The 27,055-nt window shown below is 43.3% G+C and overlaps 1 protein-coding gene across 1 annotated transcript; it reads left to right on the plus strand.

Annotated features, from left to right (window-relative positions):
• Positions 1-25,408, plus strand: nomo (nodal modulator; the record flags this gene model as incomplete). Its single annotated transcript, XM_080464625.1, has 31 exons — positions 1-156; positions 1,641-1,730; positions 1,816-1,861; positions 1,950-2,050; positions 2,867-2,973; positions 3,060-3,132; positions 4,824-4,976; positions 6,038-6,175; positions 7,662-7,751; positions 7,875-7,980; positions 8,902-9,052; positions 9,138-9,315; positions 9,861-10,002; positions 10,109-10,240; positions 11,490-11,626; positions 11,733-11,820; positions 12,015-12,078; positions 12,173-12,268; positions 12,586-12,807; positions 13,686-13,768; positions 13,872-14,031; positions 16,903-17,029; positions 17,574-17,687; positions 18,678-18,805; positions 18,902-19,043; positions 19,141-19,224; positions 20,411-20,521; positions 20,621-20,722; positions 21,673-21,792; positions 22,906-22,998; positions 24,006-25,408. 31 exons carry the CDS (start codon positions 1-3, stop codon positions 24,135-24,137), a joined length of 3,666 nt encoding a protein of 1,221 aa, XP_080320751.1. The 3' UTR covers positions 24,138-25,408.
• Positions 25,409-27,055: the final 1,647 nt, after the last annotated feature.

Raw genomic sequence — 27,055 nt, forward strand, 5'->3', positions numbered from 1 at the left:
ATGTTGAGAATCACCATCCGAGCGGACCCCGGAGCCTTTTGGCTTTTATTCTGTCTCGTCTACTCCCAGCTCCTGGCTGCGTCCTCCGAGGACATCGTGGTGGCATGTGGCGGATTCGTGAAATCCGACGTGGAAATTAATTACTCCCTGATCGAGGTGAGAGAGCTACGGCGAGCTAGTTAGCAGGTGGCTACCAATTAGCTCCGCTGACACAGTGAGGGGAAGGTTAGAGGATTAAACCATCAAAGTTTGAATGAAACTCATGCGATATAGACCTTTTTCCGTCTAATATTGTCCCACCGTTGGCAACGACCTCAGACGAGTGTATATGGTGACGTTCAGAGTCAATATAGTCAGCTCGTAGAGTACATTTTAGAGTATTGAAACCACGCTTCCAGGTGTGTTTATAAATAGTAAAAATTCAGCTTTACGTGGTTACAAACTGTACGTATATATTCCACGTTGTCTTTACTCTTAATCCCGAGAGCTGTCAGAGTTGTTGAGGAAGACGCTAAGTGGTTTCCAGCAGTCTTAATCCTTACTCATTCACAGTCTGGGATTAGCCATTTGTTCACCTAATCTAGTGAAATGAGCTAATTCAGACGGACTGTTCTCCACTGGTAGTACTAACCCAATTATTGACTGACTGCAAATTATATATTCCAGTAAATATCCTGACTTTATTTAATACTGTATAATAAGCACACAATTATTAAACTTCATGTATCGTTTCTTTGGATTGTAGTATTTATATTCTATTCTATTGAACTCATGTCGATGGGTCTATCAAATTCTTATGATGAAATGAATAATCGGAAACAAACTCCAGTGACAATCACCACATTAATAATGGGTTCTAACAGTGGTGTCCCCTCCTCATTGCACGCCGACAAACACACTGGTTTAATTTGTTGTTTGGTAAACTGATCTTTCCTCCTCATTTCAGTTTGCTGCTGCAAATAAACTAGAAACATCTGCAACAGACCTCACTACATTTATTACACTTTCTGCTTTCACAACCTATACTGAAGGAAAACTGCACTTGCTTTGAGCTTTTATCGATTTGTTTCTTAATATGGAAACCCTCTAAATACCACTTTATTTCTTTTAAGGTTGTGTGACACTGTTTTATTGTCTGTACGTATACATTTGTTTCTATGTTTTTCTTTGATGTTTTCCACGCTGCCTCTCGGTAAATGACAGCTGATTCTGAACTGACCTACCTGGTAAAATAAAGGTGGAAAAAAATGAATAAATCATAAAAAAAAAGATCTAAAACATGCAGGACATGGGGTTATTAGGACCAGGATGGAACCGCCCTGAATTTATAACATGAATAAAACAATGCAAAACTTAACAAAAAGACATTTTAAACATCTCTTAAAAACTTTGTCCTTCAGATGTGAGTTAAGGTAACTCACTAATGTTCAACCATCAAGTCATAAACAAATGTACATAGATTTAAGTATCAAACTCAGATTTTCCACTCAGTTTTTTGTTTTGAGATTGTAGGTGAATTAAAAAAAAAAAGGTGAGGATTCGAGAATAAGGAAATTTAATTCATTTTGATAACTGTAACAAGTCAAGTGGAAGCATTTTTAAGTACCTGTTGATTTCTTTGTGTCCTCTGTTGTGCACAGATTAAACTGTACACCAAACAAGGTTCATTAAAATACCAAACGGACTGCGCTCCAATCAACGGATACTTCATGATCCCGCTTTATGACAAGGTATGAGAATCTCTCGTTGAAACACTGCTCCTCGTTTTCCTCTGGCATGCGCTGTAATGTTTTGGCGGGTCTCTTTTTTACGCAGGGAGACTTTGTTCTGAAGATTGAGCCTCCGCTCGGGTGGAGCTTCGGTGAGTTATTTACAAATTCATCTTCAAAACTCAACTCATCAATCGGGCCTGATATAGAAGTTATATTCTGCCCTCTGCCTCTTTTCAGAGCCGACCAGCGTCGACCTCCACGTGGACGGAGTCAGTGACATCTGCACCAAAGAGGAAGACATCAACTTTGTCTTCACGGGTTTCTCAGTCTCGGGATCGGTGAGTTCATTGTTAAATCGTTTGGTTGAGACACAGGAAGTCAGTTTTCTTCAAGATAAAATTCAGTGTACACGAATGTGCAATGACAAATGAAGATGTAATTTATCTTTAAATCGTTTCTTCTCATCCATAAACTTCGGTGATCAATGACTGAGGATCATCTTACTGTTTATAAAGCGAATACACGACAATGTTTTGAAGTGAAAATGGAACATTTTTACACCCGGAATATATAAATCCCATTTACACAACAATGGCGCTCGGAGCCACTGAAAACGCAACTTTCTGAAAATGCTCCAACTCTGGGGAAACGGAGGGAAAAGCAAAATGTCTATAATGCTGCTAATGTGCACCATGAGTTTTTTTTCTCACGCCCAAGATGATGGACAGTAACAACAGTGTTCCTCCAGAGTTTCATGCCTCCCAGCCCCTATTCTCCCGCCGCTTAGAAGTTTTATCGTTGACGGTCACCGTAATAACAATCCAACTTTGTCTTCTGTCCATACGAATGTCCGTGTACTCCCATTGTTAGTGTGGTTTCACCACAAATACAATCAACAGCACCCACTAGTGGCCAAACATCAGAACGACATAATTTCAGCATTTTTGTCGTTTCCGAGGAAAAGGCACAAATGTCAGCGTGTAAACGAGAAAGTTTTCTCAAAAACAAAAATGTAAAAATTACGTGTCTTCACTTGAAATATTGTTGAGTGAACTGGACCTCTGTGATAAAGTTGTTGGAGATGAATTATCGCAATGAATAACTTCATGAAGTGTTCTAATCTGCTCATATCTTACATTCTGTGTGGTGCCCAGGTTCTGAGTAAAGGCCATCTCCTGGGTCCAGCAGGAGTAGAAATCAAGCTGACCCGAGCGGGAACAGAAGAGAAACTCCAGAGCGTCGTCACTCAGCCCGGAGGAAAGTAAGTTCCCCTCCTCTGACACAGGTTTCTGCTGTGAACTCGTCTTAAAAGCTTTCATAATTGTTTTTCTTCCCTTCTTCATATAGATATACCTTCTCCAAAGTGCTGCCTGGGAGTTATATCATCTCAGCTTCTCATCCTTCCTGGACTCTGGAGCAGGTCAGTTTGTGTGTCATTGAGTTTCTGAAGCCAGTGAAGAATTGATCCAGAGAATGTTTGCTTCATCGTCCAGGTGGCCTTTTCAAACCAAACTAACTTCTTTTTAAGCGCTAGTTTCTTCCATCGATCCGTCTACTTTACGGTTTTATTAAACGTAGGGTCTCGGTGGCGCTGGAGATGTTTCCAGAGGACTTTAGGTGAAGGCAGGGAGGACCCAGGACCGGTCACCAGTCCATCAACCGCACACACTCAGGCCTCGTTCACACTGCGACCCAATTCAGATTTTTTTTTTACTCACAAGTGACTCATATCCGACCTGTTGTGTGGCCGTGTGAAAGCGCCGTTCCAATTGTTTCACACCAGACCCGGACCTCGATTGTTTGTGGTTCCAATTTGGAAATCTTTCTACGTGCGACTGCTTCGTTATTGACGTGTGACTGATGTCACGGATAAACACCGGAGGAAGCAGCTCCGCCAAAATGTTAAAAGCTGTGCTTACTTTTTACCTCTTCCTCCTTCGTTCCCTCGTCATGTTGTCAATGTTTTGTCTGCTCGTATTTAACAGCCACTGGAAAATGAATCTACACTGGCTGAACGGCGTTGCCAGATATGGCGGTATCCCCCAATCGGGGAGCCAAGCTCTCTTACCTTTCAACTTTGTTTATTTCGTGCATTTTTGTGTTTATGGCGTGTTCTTTATTACACATATGATGGTTTTACGATTTTAACATGATTCCTGCACAGGCTGAGATTTGGGCTGGTTTTTATTGAGGTGTGTGGGTTTTACATTGTTTGGGGTGGAAACAGTGAGTCACACTGCATTAGTTGTTTAACAATAGTTAAAGAACTACCGTCATTTCTGGACTTTAAGCCGCTACTTTTTTCACACACTTTGAATATAAAATGACACCGCTAATTTATGGATTTTTACGAGTTAACGGGCTTCATGCCACCAGATTCGACTTCCATATGTAGATACAGGCTGTTTTCAGCGCCTCTGCTCCTCTAAAAGTTGCCCTAAAAGTGATATTTCTGCTCTTCGTGACCTCGTCTTGTGCGTTCAGGTGCATCACGTAAAGCCGCCCTGCTGGACTCCGTATCTCTCTCTCATTTTAAATATATTTGACGGAGAAAATACTTCGCTTTCTGTGTCGCCTCTGCAGATCATGTGATCATTTGTACTCCGGCTCCCCCTCACGACGGAACATAATTCTTAGGACCCATTTCAACGCTAATTAGCAGCAGGAAAACACTGCAATAAGCCAAACCTCCCATGTGAGTGCGATAGGTAGCAATGGAGAGAAAGAAAAATCTGTCCAGCGGGTAAAGTCTTCCAGCAGAGGTGTGACGGATCAGTAGCTGTGTAATTACTGCAGTTCGATGGCAGCCAGACTCTTTAACAAAGCATTAACATGCTGAGTAGTGTGTGGTCACACTTCCAGTGATATCGTTAATGCTGTAGAAAATGTGTGATAACCGAGGTCCCTTTTTTTTTTTTTTTTTTTTAAAGTCTGCGTCACCTGAGGGCAGAAAACTTCATTATTCATCGACTTGCTCAGCTGATAAGGTTCCCTGTCAGGTTAGCGGGGTTATAACTAATGATCTCCAGCAGTAATCACAGCGCGCCTGACAGAGCCATTATTCCGTCCCCGGCTGTAACTTACATTGCGACCTTTGCCGTCTCTCCGCAGAGCGCCACCTCCGTGCACGTCTCCACCGCTAACGCCCCGGCCGCCGACCATCTGGTGGTTGGAGGTTACGACGTCTCAGGGGAGGTTCGCAGTGATGGAGAGCCCATGAAGGAGGTCACCTTCCTACTGTACTCAGCCACAGTCAAGAAAGAGGTATAAAAAAAGGCATTATTTTACATTTTTAGAAGTAATGAGATCAAATTCTCTTCGTTCTGGTCTCATTTGAGAGAATTCTTTGTAATGGAACCACATTGACGACCTGTTGGCAGCTTGCTCTAATACCTGGTGTTTGTCTCATTTATTCTTTAATAATTGTAGAGCAGGGGTGCCAAACATATGGCTTGTGAGCCACAACCGGCCTGCAAGAGGCTCCGATCCGGCCAAACCACCAAGCAAATATCAAAAGATTTTAAAGAAAACATTCTTGATAGTAGCAACACAACACCGAGATCCGAGTTGAGATATCAGTGATGTTGCCAGGAAAGATAGCAAAGTAGCACTAGCCTCAAAGCCATGCTGTCAGGGTGAGTTAGTAAAAACAATCAGAATACAAGAGCGACAGGAGAAGTGCGTTTTGATATTTCACCATTTTGCACCATTTTGATGGTTTAATTAAAAATTGGTTGTATGTTGAGATTGTAGTCATTTTCTATTGGTTTTGCAAAAATATAGATGTTTTCTTCACATATGCTCTGCTCCACAACACAGGAAACCCTTTAAAGTTTTTTTTATACTACAGTTTTACCAGTGTGGCCCATTAAAGATCAAACTGGGCTTCCACTCTTCCATTCTGGGCAGTTATGATTAGGAAACAACGTAACCTCCATGGAACAGTTGTCAGTACCACACATAGAGGCTCTGAGCTGGAATTGATTGCATTGTTTTCTACTGAATAGGATCCACTCACTTATTGATGAGAAGAAAGAGAAAAACTGCCGTGAACCAGCTGTATATACTATATGTTGTAGAATTCTGGTAGAATTTTTTTTAGAACTCACTGTCGGCACATAAAATGTATGAAGACGTCACGACAGCGAGAGAATTCCTCCGTCATGCACATCAGTCACGATAGATTGCGATGATACTACTGTGCCGCTGCGCTCAGCACAACTCCGGACGAACTGCACCTGAGTGCGTTTGCAGGTCTGACGCGGCGATGAATCAGCGCGGCGTTTTTCTGATCCTGATTGTTGATTCGTGGCTGCGATTTCCAGGACATCAGTGGCTGTAACACATCACCGGTGGAAGGAGCGGATTCTGGGGACAGCTCCCTGATGTATCTGTGCAGCGCTCTGTCCAGAGAGGACGGCAGCTTCATCTTTCCCTCGCTGGCCAGCGGCGAGTACACTGTGGTGAGTTTCTGCAGCACCAAGCTAAAGAAAGTTTCACTTTACATCTCTCAAACTGTCAGAAAAATATTCTCATCGCAAGACCTCGTTTGTCGGGAATACGTCTTTTTAACTACGGATATCACATCAGCCCAGTTAGAATGTCCCTCCATTGGCTCCAGGTAAATTTTAGAATGAATTTCAACCCTCTTGTACTCGGACGTGTGGATTTATTTCTGTTTTATGACTTTTTGATTGTCAAAAAATGTTCCGAGTCAATCTGCCTCCTTTCCTAAGATAACGTCGCCTCATTGCTAAGAGTTGTCGATGGTACTGGGAATCCATTAATGTGCACAGAGATCCATTTAATTGGGTTTTTTTTTTTCCTTCTCTTTTTTGACATTTCAACCCATTTTTTATGTGACTGGATAGTTTAGATGTGTTGTTTTTCAAAGTGAGAGGGAAGAGAGGAGGAATTCTCCTGAAATTGGACATATATTGAAACAAACAGGAGAACTGATGCCGGAAGATTGAAAACGTCACGACAGTACACATGTGAAGCAGCTTTTATGTGCTGTAGAAGCCCGGGTAGTATTATCTGGAGCTATTTTACTCTCAGTTGGACCAGCACTGCCTTAAGGACCGTTTTCACTGATCACGTCCGAAGCTTTAGTGGGATTGAGTCCATCAACCATTTCAGAATTGCTGGACTCAGCTTTAGATCCTCAGGTAGGATTTTCTGAAATCTTAAGGTGACCGAGCTTCTGCTGCCTGACTCCTGCTTTCTCCAGACGAGGCTGCAAGGGTTTCTCCCAAACCTCCCCAGAGGCAGTTATTGTCAGCATCATGGTCACTTGGTCATCAGAGTGACACAGACAGACAAACACACTCGTACTCCCACCCACGGGCAATTAAGAGACCCACAATTAATCTCAAACATATGTTTAGTGACTATGTGAGGAAACCGGAGCAAACGGGGAGAACATGAAAACTCCAAAGATCCCAAAGTCCGACAAGAACTGGGGATAATGTCTGGGCGAGGCCGCAGTGCTGGCTTTTATTCTTTATTAAAACTGATACATCTTTTTTTTAAACTACATTCAGAAACATTTTGACTTTCGGCCACAAACAGATCAGCAGCATGTGAACGTTTTCACGTCGTATCGTCAATTTATTAATTTGACTTCTTTCTTGGGAACTTATTTAGTTGTGTAGTTTTTGTTTTAATCAATTAAGTTTGACTCATGTTTTTTAAACTATATAAATTCAAAATATATTACTATTGTTTAAGTGGAAAAAGTCACATTGTCATCTTGTTCTGTAACTTTTTGTTTTGTTTTTGATGAATATTTGGGATTAAAAGCGACGTTTAGTTTCCTGTGGCTTCCACACAATAAAAAGCAGCTTGTGGATGTTATTTTCTCTGCCTGCAGAACTAAATGCCTCCTCTTTCATGTAACAGGAGTTATTTTTGTGCCTAATGCTGCCTTTGTGAACTCTTTCCCTTCAGGTGCCTTTCTACAGAGGAGAGAGGATCACGTTTGATGTCGCTCCTTCGAGAATGAATTTCAAGGTGGAACACAACAGCCTCACGCTGGAGGTAAAGTTTTCTTTTATATCTTTAGTGTTGTAACAAATGGCATCATCTTGCGAATGTGAAGATGTTTTCTGCGCAGTATTGCAGTTTGACGTGCGGTTTGTTTTCTTTTTTTTCTTTCTGCAGCCTATCTTCCGTGTGATGGGCTTCTCTGTGACGGGCCGAGTTCTTAACAGTGACGGTGGCGAGGGCGTGCCCGACGCCGCCGTCTCCCTCAACAACCAAATCAAAGGTACGGTGAATCCACGAAGCGTGTCGTTCTAGAGAAGGAACTTTTATACACAATGTCAACATGTTCAGACCTCTGTCCAAACAATTCCTCACCTCAGCTCAATAATCAGGTTTAAATAGGATCAGGTGGTTTTAGTTGTTAAAAAAAAAGTTTTGTGGACCTGACCGTCAGGACTTCACTTCTCACCTCAGCCTACATCTACTGTGTGCCCCCCTGTTCACACAGCGTTTTGAAAACCATGTAGTTTGGATGTTTGGCCACTAGTGGGTGCTGTGATTGTATTTTTAGTGAAACCACACACTATAAACATTAATGATGGAAGTATGCGAACGTCCGTATGTGCAGGCGACCAAGTTGGATTGTTATTCCCAGTGACTCTCAATGAAAAAACTCATCCCAGGAGAATATTTACTTTATTTTTCTCATCACACTCTGGAGGAAACATCGGTATTGTTCATCTACTCACACATGTGCAGAGGAACTATCTACTACAGCCGTAGTGCGCTTGTGTGGTAGCTGCTTTCTAGAAAGTGATGTTTTCTCCCGTTTCCATGGAGACGAAGCGTTGCCGAAAAGTTCGACCGTAGGAGGCGCTTTCAAAAAGTTGTGTTTTCAGTGGCTCCGATCACCGTCGTCGTGTAAACCGGCAACGAAAACACAGCGAAAGTTTTTTGTTTTCGCTTGAAGATGGTGCACTGATACACTGATCCTATGGATATTTCCACTCAGTCTCGTCACAACATGTGGCTGTTTGGATATTTGATTCACTTTATTTTTCTTTTCCATTGCAACATGTTGCGAGTAATTGAATAGTGTTTGTGTTTTCTTTGTAAGCTCCTGTTGTAAATAGCAGGGAAATTATGTTGTAGTCATGCTTCATTGTGGCTTTAATGTGTGTAATTTATGTTTCCCTCCTTGTAGTTGTCAGCAAAGAGGACGGGTCCTTCCGGTTGGAGAACATGACAGCCGGCACCTATACCATCCGCGTCAACAAGGAGCTCATGTTCTTCGAGCCGATCACGGTGAAGATCGCCCCCAACACGCCTCAGCTCCCCGACATCATCACTGCAGGGTACTCGCCATGTTTGCAAACACAAAGCAGAAGTGTGGCGCGCTTCACTCTGCTAACCAACCTTTGTGATGTTCACCCGACTCAGGTTCAGCGTGTGTGGTCAGATCTCAGTCAGCCGTCTGCCTGAAGGCATGAAGCAGCAGGGTCGCTACAAGGTCACTCTGACACCCCAGGGCCAGGAGAAGACTTCCAGTCGGATTGTTGATTCAGACCCTCAGGGGGCTTTCTGCTTCCAGGCCAAACCTGGAGACTACAGCGTCCAAGTAAGACTGCAGGAGAACTTTGTTTTTACTTTACCTGCTTGACCTCTAAGGTCAATATGTACGCACAACAAGTAAGAAGATTTGTAAACTACTTCTTTACTGAAACAGTGTTTCTAGGAAGCATTTTTGTTTTGGATGACACTACATTTATAAATCGTGGGATGAGCAGCAGTCGAGAGTGTCTGTCCTTACTTGAAGAAAAAAATCTATATTACTGGATGTATAGATAAATTTCAAATTTAATGTTTCAATTAAAGCCGGTTCCTTTGAGTGACATTCTTTGAATTGGATAATGTCTCATTCACAAACTGTCGTCGCTTTTCAAAAGTTTTAAGGGAAGTTCTTGAATCTGAATTTTCTACTTTGAGGCTTCAGTTAACGGAAGACACTCAACTTTAACTTCTGATGCTTTGATTTCGTGAATTTCTGAGTTCCCGAACAGAGCCACACCTTCAGTACAGGATATCGATGAGTGCTTTTCCAAAACTCTGAGGAAAAACTTGTCCTTCTGTAAGAAAACTTTGCTCTTTCTTTCACGTGGTCAGGTTTCTCTCCCCGAGGCAGAAGTGAAAGCCGGCCTGGCTCTGCAGCCTCAGGCCCTGGACGTCTCTCTGGTGGATCGGCCCCTCACAGACCTGCTTTTCACCCAGTTCATGGCTTCTGTTTCTGGAAAGGTCTATTGTCTAGGTAAAATCCTCATGATTCACACGCACCTCACCATTTTTAGGAGACAGATTTTCAAACTAGACCAACACCGTCCCCCTAAACTAACTTTGTTTTTTTTGGCCTCCAGCCTCCTGTGATGACCTCTCTGTGACTCTGCAGCCGGTCAACCGGCAGGGAGAGAGGAAGACGGTGCCTCTGTCCGGCGGCAGCGACATCCTCAGCTTCTCCTTTGACAATGTTTTGCCAGGAAAATATAAAGGTTGGTGTATATGTAAACACAGTCACACTCACATTTACACCAACAGGCTGTTTCGAATCACTGAACTGTATAAGGAAGCTCGCACACGCGCAGAGAGAACATGGAGGCTCCTCAAAATAACCCCTCGCACAACCTTAACCCGCCGTTCAGCCCAGTCATGATTCGGTCAATGTTCAATTGTGGTGCATCAAGTTACACTAAGACCCTGTTTACATGATGTTTCAAGTAAAAAAAATTGCATATTTGTTTCGTAAAAGTTTAGGAAACGATGTCGGTGTCCACAGAAATGGCATGAATGCTGAAAACTATATAGTTAGCATATCAAGCCACTCGTGGGTGTTACTTGTTTTTGTAACGTAACAAATGACACTCAGGAGGCAAATGCTGTTATCGTCCATCTACTGAGCATGTGCAGAAGAACTATTTACGACACCCGTGGTGTGCAGGTTTCTCCAGTTCCAAAGTTGCGTTTACCGTGTCTTCAAGCACCGTTGTCGTGTAAACACACACCCAAAACATGAAGGTTTAGCCTTTTCACTCGTTGTCGTGTCGTGGTTTGAATCCAGGAAGAGCATCCAGAGTCAGAACCACGGTGCAAGTTGCAGTGTCTGTAAAAAGGGATCAGCAAAAACACACACACACTCTTTCATCATCAAAAATTGTGCAAATCAAACGTTTTTAGAAGCACATAAGTGCAACATCAGCATGCAAGTTTTCATGCAACTTTGCAAATCACTCGACATAACCGATTTCCTCTATTCCATGTGCAGGTCCGTTCAAAAAGCACATTCATAATCCTGTAATTATTGCAGAGGAATCAGTTTGTAATCACCAGCTCTCAATCATATCTGCTCCACAGTACCCACTTTGAGGAGGCGCGCCATCATTCAGCCTGTGTTTCTGTAGCTTCTGGTGCCGCATCCATCTCACTCCCAGTTCAATACAAACAATCTGTTAGCGTGCCTCCGAGCTGTGTGCTCGCACAGCATCTTTGAGGCTTATTTACCCAGTTTATAGTGATGCCATGCCAAAATAGAGCAAGAAGTTTACTTTCTTAAGCGTTTGTTTGAAGATTAGATAATTAGAAGATGCCTCCGCGGAGGTATTGGAGCCTATCTGATCACAGCCTCTGAGATGTTTCCACTTTATCTAGTGTGACAGGTTTTATCTTTTCAAGTCTCTTGTTTTTGTGCTACTGTGGATTTAAAGTCTGCGCTAATTACTTGCTGTCATCTCTGCATCTCGTCAGTGAGCATTTCCCACGAGGAGTGGTGCTGGAAGCACAAATCCATGGAGGTGGAGGTTCTGGACTCGGATGTCTTGGGTGTGGAGTTCAGACAGATTGGCTACATCCTCCGCTGCTCCCTCTCTCACGCCATCACTCTGGTGAGTTCCCAGCAACTTTGCGGGCAGATGGTGGCACTTGGGAACAGATATGCATTAAGCATATGCAGCGGCAGCTTTTCTAATCAATTTTGTATCACTGGCGTAGGAATTCTTCCAAGATGGCAGCACACCCGAGAACGTCGGCGTGTACAATCTCTCGAAGGGAGTCAACCGCTTCTGCCTCTCCAAGCCTGGTGAGCTCCGTCCTTCTGACCTCCCATTTGCTAAACATAGTCTCGATTAGCATATTGAGAAAATATCGCAGCGCTCCAACTGTTCCCCCGAGCATACTTACTGTGCAGCGTTTTGAGCCAAAAGGTCTGTGTCGGACTTTCCTAAATATAAAACTGGAACAAAGTAATTAATCAAGTAAAAACGGCTTGTCCAGGTATTTACAAAGTCACCCCTCGCTCCTGCCACCAGTTCGAGCAAGACTTCTACACCTACGATACGTAAGTAATGAAATCCGGCACTCGTGTTACTTTTTTTTATCAAAAAATGTATGCATTTTTCATTTAATGAGTGTTATTAACCCCTCTGCTACAGATCTGCCCCCAGTATCCTGACCCTCACTGCAGTGCGGCATCACATGACGGGACTCATCACCACCGACAAGATCCTGGACGTCACCGTCACAATCAAGTAATTAAGACTCGGCCCGGTTCGAGGTCGCTCACAGAGACCCGGTGTGGTAATTTTAGCTGCTGCTTTTTTAGTCTGTAATAAATCCTCCTTGGACTCTGGGGGAAAAAGAGGCATTCAAGTCTTCTTTTCTTTGTGATTTTAATTTGGAGTCGGGACATATCACTTTAATGCATCTGCTTTAAAATACCATAACAATGCGTAGCTTTAGAATTAAGAGGTGAATTCCTGCTGCTTACCATCCCAGTGGAGGCGATCGCAGTGCCCATGTTACGGCACGTAATGTCACATATATTTAATCCGGTTTTGTGGTTAAGGTCGTCCATCGAGAGCGAGCCGGCGCTGGTGCTGGGGCCTCTCCGCAGCCTGGAGGAACAGAGGCTGGAGCAGCAGCTGCAAGAAATCCAGCTGCGGCAGCATGAACGAGAGCGCCGCGCGGCAGAGGAGGAAGGAGCCGCCAAAGACGACAGTCCGCCGGTTCAAGAGCGAGCGGATGAGCTGACTGGCCCCTTCCACTACGAGTTCTCCTACTGGGCACGGTCCGTTTGCTGAATGCTTGTATTACAAAGAAGTCAGTTCCCTCTGGCGATGATGATTGCAACGCACTAATATGGATGATTTTCTTTGTGAAACTCTTGCAAACATGAAGTTTTCTTGCTTCGCTTTCTGCGGAGCCAAATGTTTCACCTGTCACCTTCTATAATCATACAGGCATCATGTCAAAAGGAACACAATATTTGCGATCATTACAAGTTTAAACATACTAATGCTTTACTTCAAGGGTCAGTCACCTTAAACTGTTTATAGAGAACTTTAAATTATCTTTAAACTTTACGATGGCGTAACGGCCACGTAAACTAAACCACTGTGTTCGGTATTCCTCCTGCTGTTTATTTATTTTATTTAACTCAATACACCATCTTGTGGTTCAAATTTGTACTGCAACTGGTTGGAAAACATTTTTGGTGATTAGAATGAGCAACATGTGACTTGTCTCATTCTGCTGACTATTTGAAGCGACTTTAATTTTACTTAAAAAACATTTTTTTTACATGTTGCACCTTTAAACCCGGGCTGCTCTATATTAGATAAACATGTTGAATACTGTGATAATGATTTGATTTGCAATGAATACAAGCCCTTATCGCAATAATGTCAACATCTTTGTGTGTTGAGATTTGTTCCTCTAAGTGCTCGTTCACGTTCCCCTCATTTACACCACCATTAGTTAATTACCATGAATCACACTTTTTTGTCATGTTAATATTACAGGGCACCAGTGCTCCGTGTATAAAAAGTAATTTAGCACACTTCAGTCAGTCTTTTATGTTTGGTGATTTCGTGATAATAGATTTGGGAAACATTGTGCAGCTCTACTTTAAAATCAAGTTCATATTGAGTATTTTTAACCTTTCAGGGCGGGTGAGAAAATCACAGTGACTCCCTCCTCCAAAGAGCTGCTATTTTATCCTCCTGAAGTGGAGGCAACCATCACTGGAGGTACGAACCTTCTTTGATTTCCTTCTGCTGAAGAGAGTCAATGTGATGCAGACGTTGCAACACGCAAACCAGCCTCAAATAAACTTGGCCTCTTTGCCAACAGAATCGTGTCCGGGTCGCCTGGTGGACATTGTGGGACGAGCAGGTCTCTTCTTGGAGGGTCAAGTGTCGCCGGAGCTGCAGGGCGTGGAGATCGCCATCACCGAGAAAGGAGCTGCTGCACCGCTCATCACTGTGGCCACTAATGAGATGGGAGCATACAGGTAGAAGAACCCTAAGATAAGAAAGAGACTTTTTCTGTGTTTTTAGATGAGCTCAGGGGTGTTAAACACATTTTAGCTCAGGAGCCACATACAGCCCGACTTCATCTTGAGTGGGTTGGACTGGTAAAATAGTTTCATAACAACTTTAAAATTTAAACTTTCAAGTTTTTCTTTGTTGGGGTGCAGAGTAGACATGATGAAAACATATCAGAAACACTTGATTGCTGGGTACTTTAAAAAAAAAAAAAAAAACACATTTTAGAGGATTAGGATTCTTCTGATTTTTGATAAATGGTGGAAAAACACCAAGTAAACAGAAAATCAAGTTGAAAGGAGGTAGTATATGTAAACACCAAGGCTGCTGTCTGAGGCGCTATTTGATGACATCACGCTCAATTGCTACCGAAACTGACTACAGACTCAACATAATTTTAATAAAAACTTCTTTAAAGTCTCCAAAAACCTTCTCATCTAGCTGTTGCATCCTGCATGTTTTTAAAAACTCATCCTGACATCACGGCTTTGAGTCTATTGTTAGTTTGCTATCTTTCGTGGCAGCGTCACTGATATCTCAGCTCGGGTCTCAGTGTCGTGTTATGTCTGTTGCTCTTAAGAAATGTGGTTTTAAAAAAAACAACGTTGTCTGTGAAATTCTTTACATTTTGCTTTGTGGCTTGGCAGGCCGAAGATCGAAGCCTTGTGCGGGTCACTTTTGGGCCCCGGGCCTTATGTTTGACAGCCCTGGTTCAGCACTATGTTAACTGGAAAGTCTATAAATGCATTGCAACTGTGAGTCGGTGTTAATGTTGAAGCTCTGGCTTAAATATAATTATCTTTTCATGACCAGCGAGTCCAGGAAATGATCTTCATGGCAGTCATGGTTAGTTAGCCACCACTGCCGGCCTTAATCCAGCCTGAAATAACTGTTGGATGAATTGCCGGGTAGTAAAACTTTATGGGGCCCAAAGGATGAATCTTAATGACTTTGTTTGTTGCGGGCTCTTTTCTTCGGTTCCCTGTCTCTGCGTCAAATTTTTATATTTGCTTCAGCTTCTCTCCTCGTGACTTGATCGTCACATTATTAATGTGTGTGTATAAAGGTTAGCATGCTAATGGGCTATCCAACATGGCCAACGTGCCGACTCCAGAGCAGCAGGCGAGCGCCGTCATTGACTTTTACCCCAGCAGGTATTTTGACGTGTCACGGTCGGAAAAGCTCAGGGTGAATCAATGACTGCTCCGATCTGTTCAAAAATACCAGGAAGCCCTGCCGGCGGGCTGGCGTGCCGGCGTGCGAACAAAAGCAGGACGTTACGATTAAACGGGGAGGTGGCAGGGGGGTGCAGCTTTATGAAAGCCCGTCTGCTCATCCTGCTCTGATAAATACGCACGTTCACTCCAAAAAACATGAAAGTATATTTACATTTTACACCAGAAACATCAGTGCAGACTCCCATGTTGAACCTGTTGAAAGAAACAGTGCTTCCTTATTTTGTATGTTTCTATAAAATAACGTAAAAACACATGAAGTATTATTTCTGGTGTCCTCCATACCGGGGGTGTCAAACATTTTACTTCAGGGGCCACAAATAGCCCAATCTCACCTTGAGTGGGCCGGACCAGATAAATAGTACCATAATACTTTTGAAATTTGAAAGTTTTTCTTCAGAGTATACATGATGAAAATGTCTATATATTTTTTTTGCAAAACCAAACAATCATTACAGGCTCAACGTAAAGCCAATTTTAACGAAACTTTCTGACGTTAAACAAAAAAAATGTCCGATAAAACTGTTGCATTATGGGTTGTTTTTACAAACATCATGGCTTCGAGGCTAATTCCAGTTTCACTATTACCTCAATATTGTGTTGTTTTCACTACTATTTTTGTACTTTTTAATCTTTGTTTACATTTTGCTTGGCAGTTTGGTGGGTCGGATCAGAACCTCTTGCAGCTCTGTTTATGACCCACAGGTCTTGTGTTTGGCCCCTCTGGAAAAAAAACAACAGCAAAGTTATCAAACTTTAAAAAAACAAAACAAAATAAAAAACCACACGGCCCGGTCACAGCTGATGTCCATTAGCGGCAAGAGAAAGAGCACTGGTATTTAGACGAACAAATCTCAAAGCACAAAGTTTATATCATGTCATTATAAGAAATACTCAAGAACATCATCACATTTAGGTATTTCATAATCCTCCTGTAAAATTAACTAAAAACAATCTGATGATCCAATAAAATGCATCAAATAATTACAGTTTGGGGAATAATCAGCAGATTTTCTTAAAACTTTCTCAATAAAATAAATTGTGTAGTTTGTCGAAAGAGCAATTAAAAATCCAAATAATTATGTGTAATAATCTCAATGGAGTCAAACTGATGTGCAGGCGTCATTAGAAATGCAGAGGTTGGATTTTCTTAACTTTTAATAGATATTTTAATTAAATTTCTTTTAAGCTTGTGTACAGACTGAATTACAAATGACTGTTTTTTTTAAATCTTTGCAATGAAACAAGCATGTATGAAGTGTTATTACAATATAAATGGAATAGAAATACTGAATAATCTCAGAAGGGAATTCTTTTCAATCGTTGCTCCACACAGAAATACTTGAAAAGAAAGTTGAATGTCAAATAAGACGGGATAAAATTGATATGCAGAGTCTTTTCAGTGACTAAAATCAGCACAGAAATGGTGAAATGAAACAGCAACGCTGTTTACAGGGAGGCTTTGTTGAGTCTTATGGCCGCAGGAAGTAGAGATTTTCTGTGGCTCCCTGCATTTGCACCTGGGTGGCAAAATCACAACTCGATTCATTAGATGTTCTAGAGACGCTCCTCACTCTTCCTCCCTTCCTTCCCTCCGGCCAGCGTTGGGCCGCTCCACAGCGACCGGCAGTACGACATCAGCGCCAGTAAGGAGGGCTTCGTCCTGAGCCCGGTGGAGGGAACGCAGGGAGACTTCAAGGCGTTCGCTCTGGCCGGCGTGACCTTCAAGGTACACGTGACTTCGCCGTTCGCCTCGTCCTGCTTCACACCACAGTAAACACGTTCATATCGACACGTTCAACGAGGCGCCTTCAAATCAAGGTTTAACCGCTCCTGCTAATCACGACGGAAACAACGAGATCAAAAACGCTTTCCCTGTTTGTTTTAGAAAAATGGAATAAAAAGAAAAAGATCACTCATAGGTAGTTTAAAGAGTTTTTCCTTTTTGATCATCTTTGTAGCGCCTTTGTGAAAAGAGTCCGCGATTACCTCCAGCACCAGCGACGAGCGTGAGCTTCTCTCTCTCTCCGACTTCTTTGATAAACGGCTGTAAAAGAGTCGCGTGCCCTCGTTTATCCTTCACGTGTTTCCCCTGGGAAAGCCGAGACACTGAGCGCCACTTTCACTCTGATTCCACCGAGATGATTTCAGTCACAACCCGGTGATTTTACAGATTTCTCTGCGCTCAACTATCCGTCATCACATCTTTACTAGCTTTCCTTTCTGCTCCAATCCAGCCAAATAAACTGAACGCGTGTGTTTGTGTGCTGTAGATCAAGTCGGAGGACGGCCTGCCTCTGTCGGGCGTCCTGCTGTCTCTGAGCGGAGGACAGTTTCGATCCAACCTGCTGACTCAGGACTCCGGACTCCTCACCTTCAACAACCTGGTAAGAAATCTGCTCCATTCAGTGCTGTGAGCCAGTTTTAGTCATTTCAAACCGTATTGCCCCGGACAAAGCGTCGCCCCACCGCCGTCCTCAAACCTGAAGAGTCTTTGTGGCAATCCTGTTTATCCGCAGTATTTTTCTTCCGTCTCCCTTTGAAGTCGCAGTGTAACAGCCAGACTCTCCCATCTTGTAAATCAAGTTAATAATGAGTTTAGGGATTTTCAGTCTGGGTGCATCCAGCTGCAGCTGCAACCAAACCTTTTTCCAAATGGTGTGATATTATTAAGAGTTGTTGGGATCTATAGGCAATAGAAAACAACTGTTATTGCTAATTAGACGCTTTTGAATGATCTGGTAAGTCTTTTTAAATTGTCTGAACTTTAACTATGGCAGGATTTCTGCTGGAAGGTTTTATTATGACTCAGAAATCAAGATGGATGTGTCTTTCTAGACGGAGTGTTAAACTGTTTCTACAGGAGATTTTCATATTTTTTGTGTATAGCACTGGGTTTCTCTTTTGTCTCTAACTTGGAAACGTCCTAAAGGTCTGTGTAAAAGAAACACATTATAAACTTGATTCAAATGAAGAAAGCAGAGGAACACTGGGAAAATTGGGATTATTTGCCAAAAGACTCTTAAGAGCTGTGTGTTATAGACTAAGTCATCCACTTGTACCTTTGTTTTGCTTGGCGGTACCAGAATTATTTTACTTGTAATTGTAATTGCCCCGGTCTTCACCTGTTTTGCATTAAAAATGTAAAAATATAAATAAAGTCAGTCGTGTAGCTGCTGACCCTCTCAGGGAGATGGATGGCGTCCAGACGTCTCAGTGGTGTGCTTTAACTCAGGGACGATAGGTTGTGTGAGTTCGAATTGAAGTTTTCTTCTGCACTTCTAAAGATATAAACTTGTCCTCCAGCTTTCTCCTGCTGCTGCATCCTCCACAAACTGCAGCCATGTTTGATGTAATTGCTGCGTTTGCCTCCTCAGAGCCCGGGTCAGTACTACTTCAAGCCCATGATGAAGGAGTTCCGCTTCGAGCCGGCCTCTCAGATGATCACCGTGGAGGAGGGGCAGAACCTGGGCATCGACATCACCGGCATTAAGACGGCGTACAGGTACACTGGTGTAAATGGAAGGGCGCTGCCCTGTGCACTTTGTACGTTACACGGCGTGTACTTATCCGCTGGCCGACCCGCCGCTTCCCTCCTCAGCTGCTACGGGGCGGTGCAGTCGCTGAGCGGCGACGCCGAGCGGGACGTGGCGGTGGAGGCGGTGGGTCAGGGAGACTGCAGCCTCTACAGCGAGGACACCGTCACTGACGAGGAGGGCCGCTTCAGGCTGAGGGGGCTGCTGGTACGAAGCCAACACGTCACATCAAGGTTCAAAGAAAAGCAATGCAATCCTGGTATCTTCTGATGAATTAACCGGGCGATGTGACGCTCTCCTGCAGCCGGGATGCAAGTATCTGGTCCAGCTACGAGCAGAAGGGAACGACCACATCGAGCGGGCGCTGCCGCAGCACAGAGCCGTCCAGGTACAACATGCAGCTTTTCTACAATGATTCAATCAAATACAACAAAGTTCGTTGTTCACAAGTTTGTTTGGATTTTTTTTTAATTGTAGAAATAACATTTTCAGAGCTAAACCATATTGCCAAAAGTATTCACTCGCCTCCTTTCACATGCAGGTAATCTTGAGTGACATCCCATTTTTAAACCATTTTAATCTGCCCCACCACAAGGTAACAGTTTAAAGGTTTTTATGGCACCATTTTACAGGTCCGGTGGGATAAATACAGAAGCGATCTTTTCATATTTACAGACACATTTTCTGGATGCGGTTTTCTGTGTGAGACATTTTTCACTGTGTTGGAAAGGTTGTCGTGTCTCATTCGTCTGCAGCTGCAAAGACTGAAGTGATCAACCAAAAGATTACGGTTTTTTTGACAGTTGTTGGGTTTTTTTGTGGAGTTTATCTGCTGATTTTCTATTTATCTCTTGATCTGCAACCAATAAGAAAAAAAGTCTGACTCGTCTTATACTTCGAAATATCTGGTGGAATTTATTACCTCATCCCCCGTGTTTCCAGCGTCAGCCTGGCTTCACATATCAACTCATCTCACAGCACTTTAAAACTCTGTTTTCATCCTTGCTGCTTCTGCAGCTCGGGGTCGGAGTTCAGTGTTGACTGTGACAATGACTTTCAGTGTTGTGTTAAGAGTTCATGACTCCAGATCTGAAGTCTCTGAATGAACCATTATTCTGAAGGTCAACAGTGTTTGAACCCTACTTCAGTGTCCTACTTTTTTCACTCGTACGATTCAGTCGGAGTCAAACTAAAGACGGGAGAATGTAAAACTTTTGTAATTGAATTGTTAAACTAACTGTGGGAACCCTGTGATTACAGTTTATCTGCAGCCTCATCACATGGGCCCTCTCTACATACTGAACAAAAGCAGGAATAATCCCATTGCCAGAGTTTAAACCTCTCACTTCATAATTTCAGCTTGTATGAAAAGAGCAGTTTCCCTCTAATCTCTCTCGCAGGACCGAAAATGCCTTAAATCCACTTAATTCTCTGTTATTATCACACCGTGTGACTCCCAACAAAAGCCTCACTTTCTGTGTGTTTGTCACAAGAACGAGGCTCCGTCTGTACGTACAATAAAGTGTGTGTGTGTGTGTGTGTGTGTGTGTGTGTGTGTGTTTGTTTCCTGGCAGGTCGGCAGCAGTGACATTGAAGGGGTCAACATCATCGCCTTCAGGCAGATCAATCAGTTCGACCTCAGTGGAAACATCATCACGTCCCCCGAGCATCTCCCAACGCTGTCGGTAGGGCGTCTTACCCCCCTGCACTCCGTCGGTCTCGGTGACGACACAGTCGAGGCAAAGATCCGACAAACAGCGACTCTCGTCTCTTTGTTTCTCCAGGTGAAGCTTTACAGGAGCGACAACTTGGACAATCCCATCAACAGCGCCTCTCTGGGACAGTCGCTCTTCTTCCACTTCCCTCCCCTGGACAGAGATGGAGAGGTAACGCGGCGCAACTTCGGCCTTCGTAAAATGACGCCGCACACTTGTTTAGAAAACAAACAGTTTGCAGAAAATGTGTTTAATCTAAATGTTGAATCGAAACCCATTGAGCAGGAGTCACAGATTCACACCTTCACGTTAAAGATATATATAAAAAAAAAGCAAACTCCAGCTCAGGATAGAAGTGCTAAATTATGTGGCTTTATGCTGCACACCTGTCCCTATGCAAACAAATACCTTAAAAAATTGCTGAATTAATCTGAGACAGCGTTTCAAGTGAAAACGCACCGATTTTTGTTTCAGAAAAGGCTCATGGCAACATTTTGAAAACGATGTAGGTTTACACAGAAACATCAGGAACGCTTACAATTATGTCATTTTCCATGTTGGGCCACTAGTAGCTGCTGTTTCTTTTGTTTTTGTAATGAGACCACACACTCCTGCAGCAGAGAACAATACACTCTAAACATTGACAATGGGAGAACGCGGACATTCCTTTAGCGAGATGGTGAATTTGGATCGTTATTACAGTGACTGTCAGCTATTAAGCGACCAAGTCCCCAGGAGAATAAGGACTGGGAGTCATGACGCTCTGGAGGAAACATTGTTTTCCATCTGCTCGCACATATGAAGAACTATTTACTACGGCCCGAGTGCGCTTGTAGCAGCGTTTCAGAAAAGTTGCATTCTCAGTAGCTCCGAGCATCGTTGTCATGGAAACGGACCCCAAAACGCTACAAAGGACCCGAATAACCCGTCAGCCTTCACATCAGCGCTTCCTCTGTACACGAGCTGTAGTTCTTTTTCTTTCACATGTTCATGTGCAGTTTGTTGTTTTTGGTGATTTTTTTTCTTTGATTTTTGTGCTTCTGATTTGTCCATGAAAAAGAAAGAAAGTGGGTTTGCAGAGCGTTAATGGTTGATTCAGCGTGTTGCTCTGCCTCCTCCAGAGCTACGTGCTGATGCTGTACTCCACGCTGTCCCGCTCCCAGTACGACTTCACTCTGCCGCAGGTCTCCTTCACCTCCAGCGGATACCACAAGCACATCACGCTGCCCTTCAACCCCACCGTAAGACACACGCCTCTTCATTCCTCTGCGGGGCGCCGCGTTTGTCAAAGGCATTCGATGAGCACGGCAGATTCGGTCCCGATCGCGATCGGGTTTCCGTGACACGCGGTCACGAGTCACTTTGATCACGTCAACGTGAGATCTCCAAACTGGCCCAGAGACATATATTTAATTTCTGGCACACGCGTCCACCCGCCAAGCGATTTGGTTTTGGTGGCTAAAGGTCACTGTCGTTGTGATTTCATCCAGTCTTTCTAATCTGATACCTGCAGGGGTTTCCACAGTGTGGGAGGACGACAGATTGAACAGCACTGCTCCCTCCCACCTCGTACTCTGTCTCACAGCGAGCCGTAATGTTGTTGTTAATAGAAAATAAAAAGCATAACACTTGTGGTGCTGGATGGATGTAGGAAGTCTTTATATAGTGTTCAACTGTCTTAACATTGCATTTCCATTAAAATTCAAATTATGTTCGTTTTGTTTTGTTTTTTAAATCAGTATTTCCTCTGAAACGCTGGGAAAAGGCATCACCCTGCTGCTGCCCTTTAAAATAGTAACTCAATCTGTGAGAGAGAAAGAAAACATCCAGACACATGACTCTATTTACTTTTTTAATCGAAAACTCTTCTGCAGCAGTTTCTGCAATAACAAGCAGCAATTCTGACAGGCAGATGACTATCTTGTGTTTTGTTGGCCTTTGTTGGAGCCTGGCTGAAGCCGGCCGATAACCTTATTGACGCCTGCTGGGAACATTTACCGTTACTAAATACGACAGAATGAGAAATCTGATTGGATGAAACACTCGCAAGAAATTGTCCTTAAATAGTCATAGATTTACTGGATGAAGTTGGATTTTTTTTTTGTTGTTGTTTATTTTTATGTGGCCTGAATTGAAAACTTGAACGGCCGAAAAAGGAAGAAATCCAGATTTAGTCCATCAGAGCCGTAAATACAACCACTGCTGCATCTTCAGAGATTGTAGGGTTGATTTTATGGTCAAAGCATGCAATCTTAAGAGAACTGCTTTTTTTGTTTTTTATTTTATTATCATAAACTCTCTTTATCGTCTCGAATTGCATGTAACAGTGCGTCTGTGTGTTTTTCTTCCCGCAGCGTAAAGTGCCTGACCAGGACGTGGCCCAGGGCTCTTACATCGCTCTGCCGCTCACTCTGCTCCTCCTGCTGGCGGCGTACAACCACGAGAGGGTAAACACCGGCTCAACTTTTCAATCTGTGTAGTTAGAATAAACCTTTTGGAATCATACATTTTCCTTTCATACAAGGTTTGTGTTTTCACAGCAACGACGTCCGTTTACACGGAAACGGCAGAAACGCTGAAATCAAAGTAGTTTTCATGCCGGGCCAGGAGATGGCGCTGTTCGTTGTTTTTGTAACAAAACCACACACACATGCACACAGAGAACAATATTATAAACGTTATCAATGGCGAGTAAACGAACATTTGTGTTGACGGCCAAGTTAGAGTGTTATTACGGTGACGGTCAACTATAAGTCCCAGGAGAATGTGGACTGGGAGTCATGACACTCTTCTGTTTTATTTCTATATTGCCAAATACAACTCAGTCATTTCAAGGCACTTTTACAGAGAAAAACTTACAGATTCCACATGAGCAAGTGGAGGAGACGATGGACAGGAAGAACCCTGCAGAATTTTAACTTAATGGAGTCGTCACCTGGTATTCTCACGTATCCAGTCTCCCTTAAATTGCATTTAAATCAGTTGATCATAGCGATAGCACAGCGGTCCTTTGCTCACACGAACAATAAAAACGATCGTGGGGCCTTTAATAAACATCCAGGCCGCAGAGCAACGCGCCTCTGAGATAAAAAATATAATACAAGGTCACTTGTAAGTCACACGGGGTTCAAAGGTCATACTAGTCCCGTTAGCGGTTAGCAGCAAACGGCTAAATAAACAGAGGTGGGTTTATGATATTAGCCTGATTAGCACTTATCAATCAATCCCATCAAAGAGCCCAAACCAAACAAAACTCCGTCACTTTTCAAACTCACAGATTTTCAGACAAGTTTCAACTGATTTCCACCACCAATACGTGTTTGAACAGTGAAATGTGATTTTCGCTCATGACTCCTTTAAGAGTCATCTCCCGTGCAAACGGGGCCGGAGCCGTTTCTTTCTCTGGTCGTTCCCCAGTCGACTTCTCGCTGACGCTCCCCACCCTGTCTCCCAGGTGATCCCCCTCCTGTTGCAGCTGGCGAACCGCATCCAGGGCGTGAGGAGCATGGCGCAGGCCGGCGGCGACGGCGCCGCTCTAGACGACGCCAAACGTCTGACCAAGAGGCCGAAGGCCCGGCGCACATGAGGTGCCCTTCACATCACGCCTCTGCCCGCTGGAGCTAAACCCCCCCCCCCCCTAACTCGAGCTAACTCGTGAGCTGGCGGACAGTTCAGCTGGCGGAGGCGTGAGGCTCCACACAGAACCACGTCACATGCCACCACCTCATCAGCCAATCAGCTTTCCAGGACTCCTTAACAAAGTCTTTGTCTAAGAAAATTGTCGATGCTTGTAATAGAAGGAGACATTTTTATACATTTGTAATTTATTGAGGTCAGCTCAACCGTTTTTGGTTTTTGGTGAAAGTCTTAATGATGTGTAGGACCCGTCGTGCCTGTCCGCACAGGATTTAGTTTCAGAGTAAATACGTAGTAACTGAATCCCATCAAATCTAATTTGAACAAAATGAACCAAACCAAACTCGTCAGAGCTTCAACGTCCTCGTGATCGTCGCGATTCCGCGTATTGGACGTTAAACCGCATTGATGCCACGTCTGGAAGTTCTGACGGCGACCGAAAGACGCCGACGTCGTCGTCACCAAATCTCCAACCAGTTACTGTAACGCTCTCCACCTCGGATGGTGTTTTTATTAGACGCGAGATCGACGCCACGTTGGTTTCTCCAATAGCTCAGGAAAGTGATGGCGAGTGGGATGCTGGAAATCTGGGTTTGAACTCTGTGGGAGGGGGGGTCTTTTGTTTTTGTTTGTTTTCTCTGAGGTTTGTTTGGAGTTACAAGGCTAATGAATAGATTATTAATTTATTAACAAATGTGAATGAAAGCCTAGTTAATGAGCTGGGAAAACCTCAGTGTGGTTGATTTTTTTTTTTTTTTTTTTCTATTGTCAAATTGAGTGTGTGACAAGTTGTTTTAAAAAATAAAAAATAAGACTGTCCACTGAAGAAACACTGAGAAGATCTCTAAACATGACACAATATGGAGCAGAATAATTCCCTTTTTATAGGATAAAGCACTTGTGGGATTAGCAGCAGGGCGGAGTCTGTGGACTTAAGCTCATTTGGTGAATCGCAAGTGTAAAGAAATCAAATCTATAAGTGATTTAAGGATTTATTTATTCAACAAACAGGGAATGAACCTTGTCGTAAACAATGTCCTAATGGAAAATATCAATATTGGCCATTTTAAATGTAATAACACCAATGACGATTACACAATGTTATTACATGTTATTACTGAAGTAACATGAGAAACGTCTTAGGAAATGTTGAATACTGCAGCCAATAATGTAATAAGTCAACAAGACTGCATTTGCTGGAAATAAAAGTTGTTTTTTTCAGATTTTGTGACGTTTGCTTGTAAAAAAAAATGTATATCAGACATAAAGATTAATATTGGTCACTACAAGACACTACAAACTCCTATATTCACTTCAGTTTTTGCCGGAATTGTGCTTCCATATTCCGTTATTTAGTCATCTAACTAAAGTTTTTGTGTAGTCCCCTTTTAAAATACTTGTTGCAGGTTTTTTGTTATGTCTAATTCTAGTGTTATTGATGAGATGATGCAGATAAAAATGATTTAGTGTTTACCAGAACAATTTTGTCCGTCAGCGGAAGGTGAAAGACGGAACACGGGAGTAGCGGAGAATTGAAAGTGGGCGGGGCGGAATAATGTGAATTCAGTAAGATGACGACAATGTGACCTTTTAAAATACATTATTAGTTTTTTTTTGTGGGAAGATTATGAAATACAATAAGTTTGATATGTCTGCCAGAATGGAGCATCACAAGTTTTCCAGCTATGCCCATTGAGTCCTGGAGGGATTCTATTCATCCGTGGGTCTTGTCAGGAGTCGTGAGAGATTTCCACCCGTGCAGGTGGTGCGACCAAAGAGTCCGGAGGTCTGGTCCAAGCGTGACGGAGCCCCGCAGACCGACTCCAGCCCAAACCACGGGCCACAGGACGCCACACCCGAAGGACCACAATGGCCAAAAGCCTGGAGACCCAGAGGCACAGCGACCGCCGCTCACGATACCCACCCAGAACGACCCCCCACCCCCCACCCCCCACCCCCACCCCACCCCACCCCACCCAGACCTGGGCCGGAGCCCAAGCCAATGTCAGCATAGGATGCATCCCCAGGATATCGGGGCACCAGAGGACACAGCAGACCCACCACCGGCGCACCCCGGCATAATAAGTACCATTTGAAGGTCTTTAACTGCAAGCTGGTGTAGAAACATGACACTGGAGGCAGACCGAGAAAGATAAGGAGCTCTTTGTGTGACTGCAGAGCTGTGAGGAAACTGTGGACTCCAATTATTATTGTTTTCTTGTATTCATCTCTCAGTTGACTTGTTACTGAAACATGAAAAGGCCACTGACTATTTACTGGGTTGAATAATATTCTAATTAGGAGCTGATTAATTTGGTTGGGATAGTGGGGGGGGGGGGGGGTTGTCATTTGGTCAGACTCTTTTAATTTTTGTAGATAATGGATAAAGTTGGACAGTTATGTAGCCTTGCCTGAAGGGGGCAGTGTGATTCTGGACATGGTGTGATCACGAGGGGAGCAGAAACTTTGACGAGCTCAAAACTCAGAAAATAGACAAAGTTCTCCGAAAACTCACTGAAAATCAACACGCGTGAACTTGAATTATCTCATTACTTCTCCCCCCCCCGAAACTGCCTGGATTTATTTTGAGTTTATGGAATTAGAATTGGATTAGTGTTCTATGATCAAAAGTCTTCACTTCATCTTTAAACATCTGGGAGTTCCTCGGTGTTGCGGAGTGTTTTTGACAGAACTGAAAAACTTCAAATAAAATATAAAGTCTGATTGAATAGATGCAAAGTTGTATTTCTCTGCTTTCTGGCAGTTTCTAAATTTCTAAATATCAGAATTGGTCTAAGAGGTAAAGTTATGAGAAATATGGGATTGGATATTATTAAAAGTTTCAACCGTCTCGGCTTCAGGACCCCA

The sequence above is a fragment of the Lipophrys pholis genome (genome assembly GCF_963383615.2).
Source record: "Lipophrys pholis genome assembly, chromosome: 5".
Classification (NCBI taxonomy): domain Eukaryota; kingdom Metazoa; phylum Chordata; class Actinopteri; order Blenniiformes; family Blenniidae; genus Lipophrys; species Lipophrys pholis.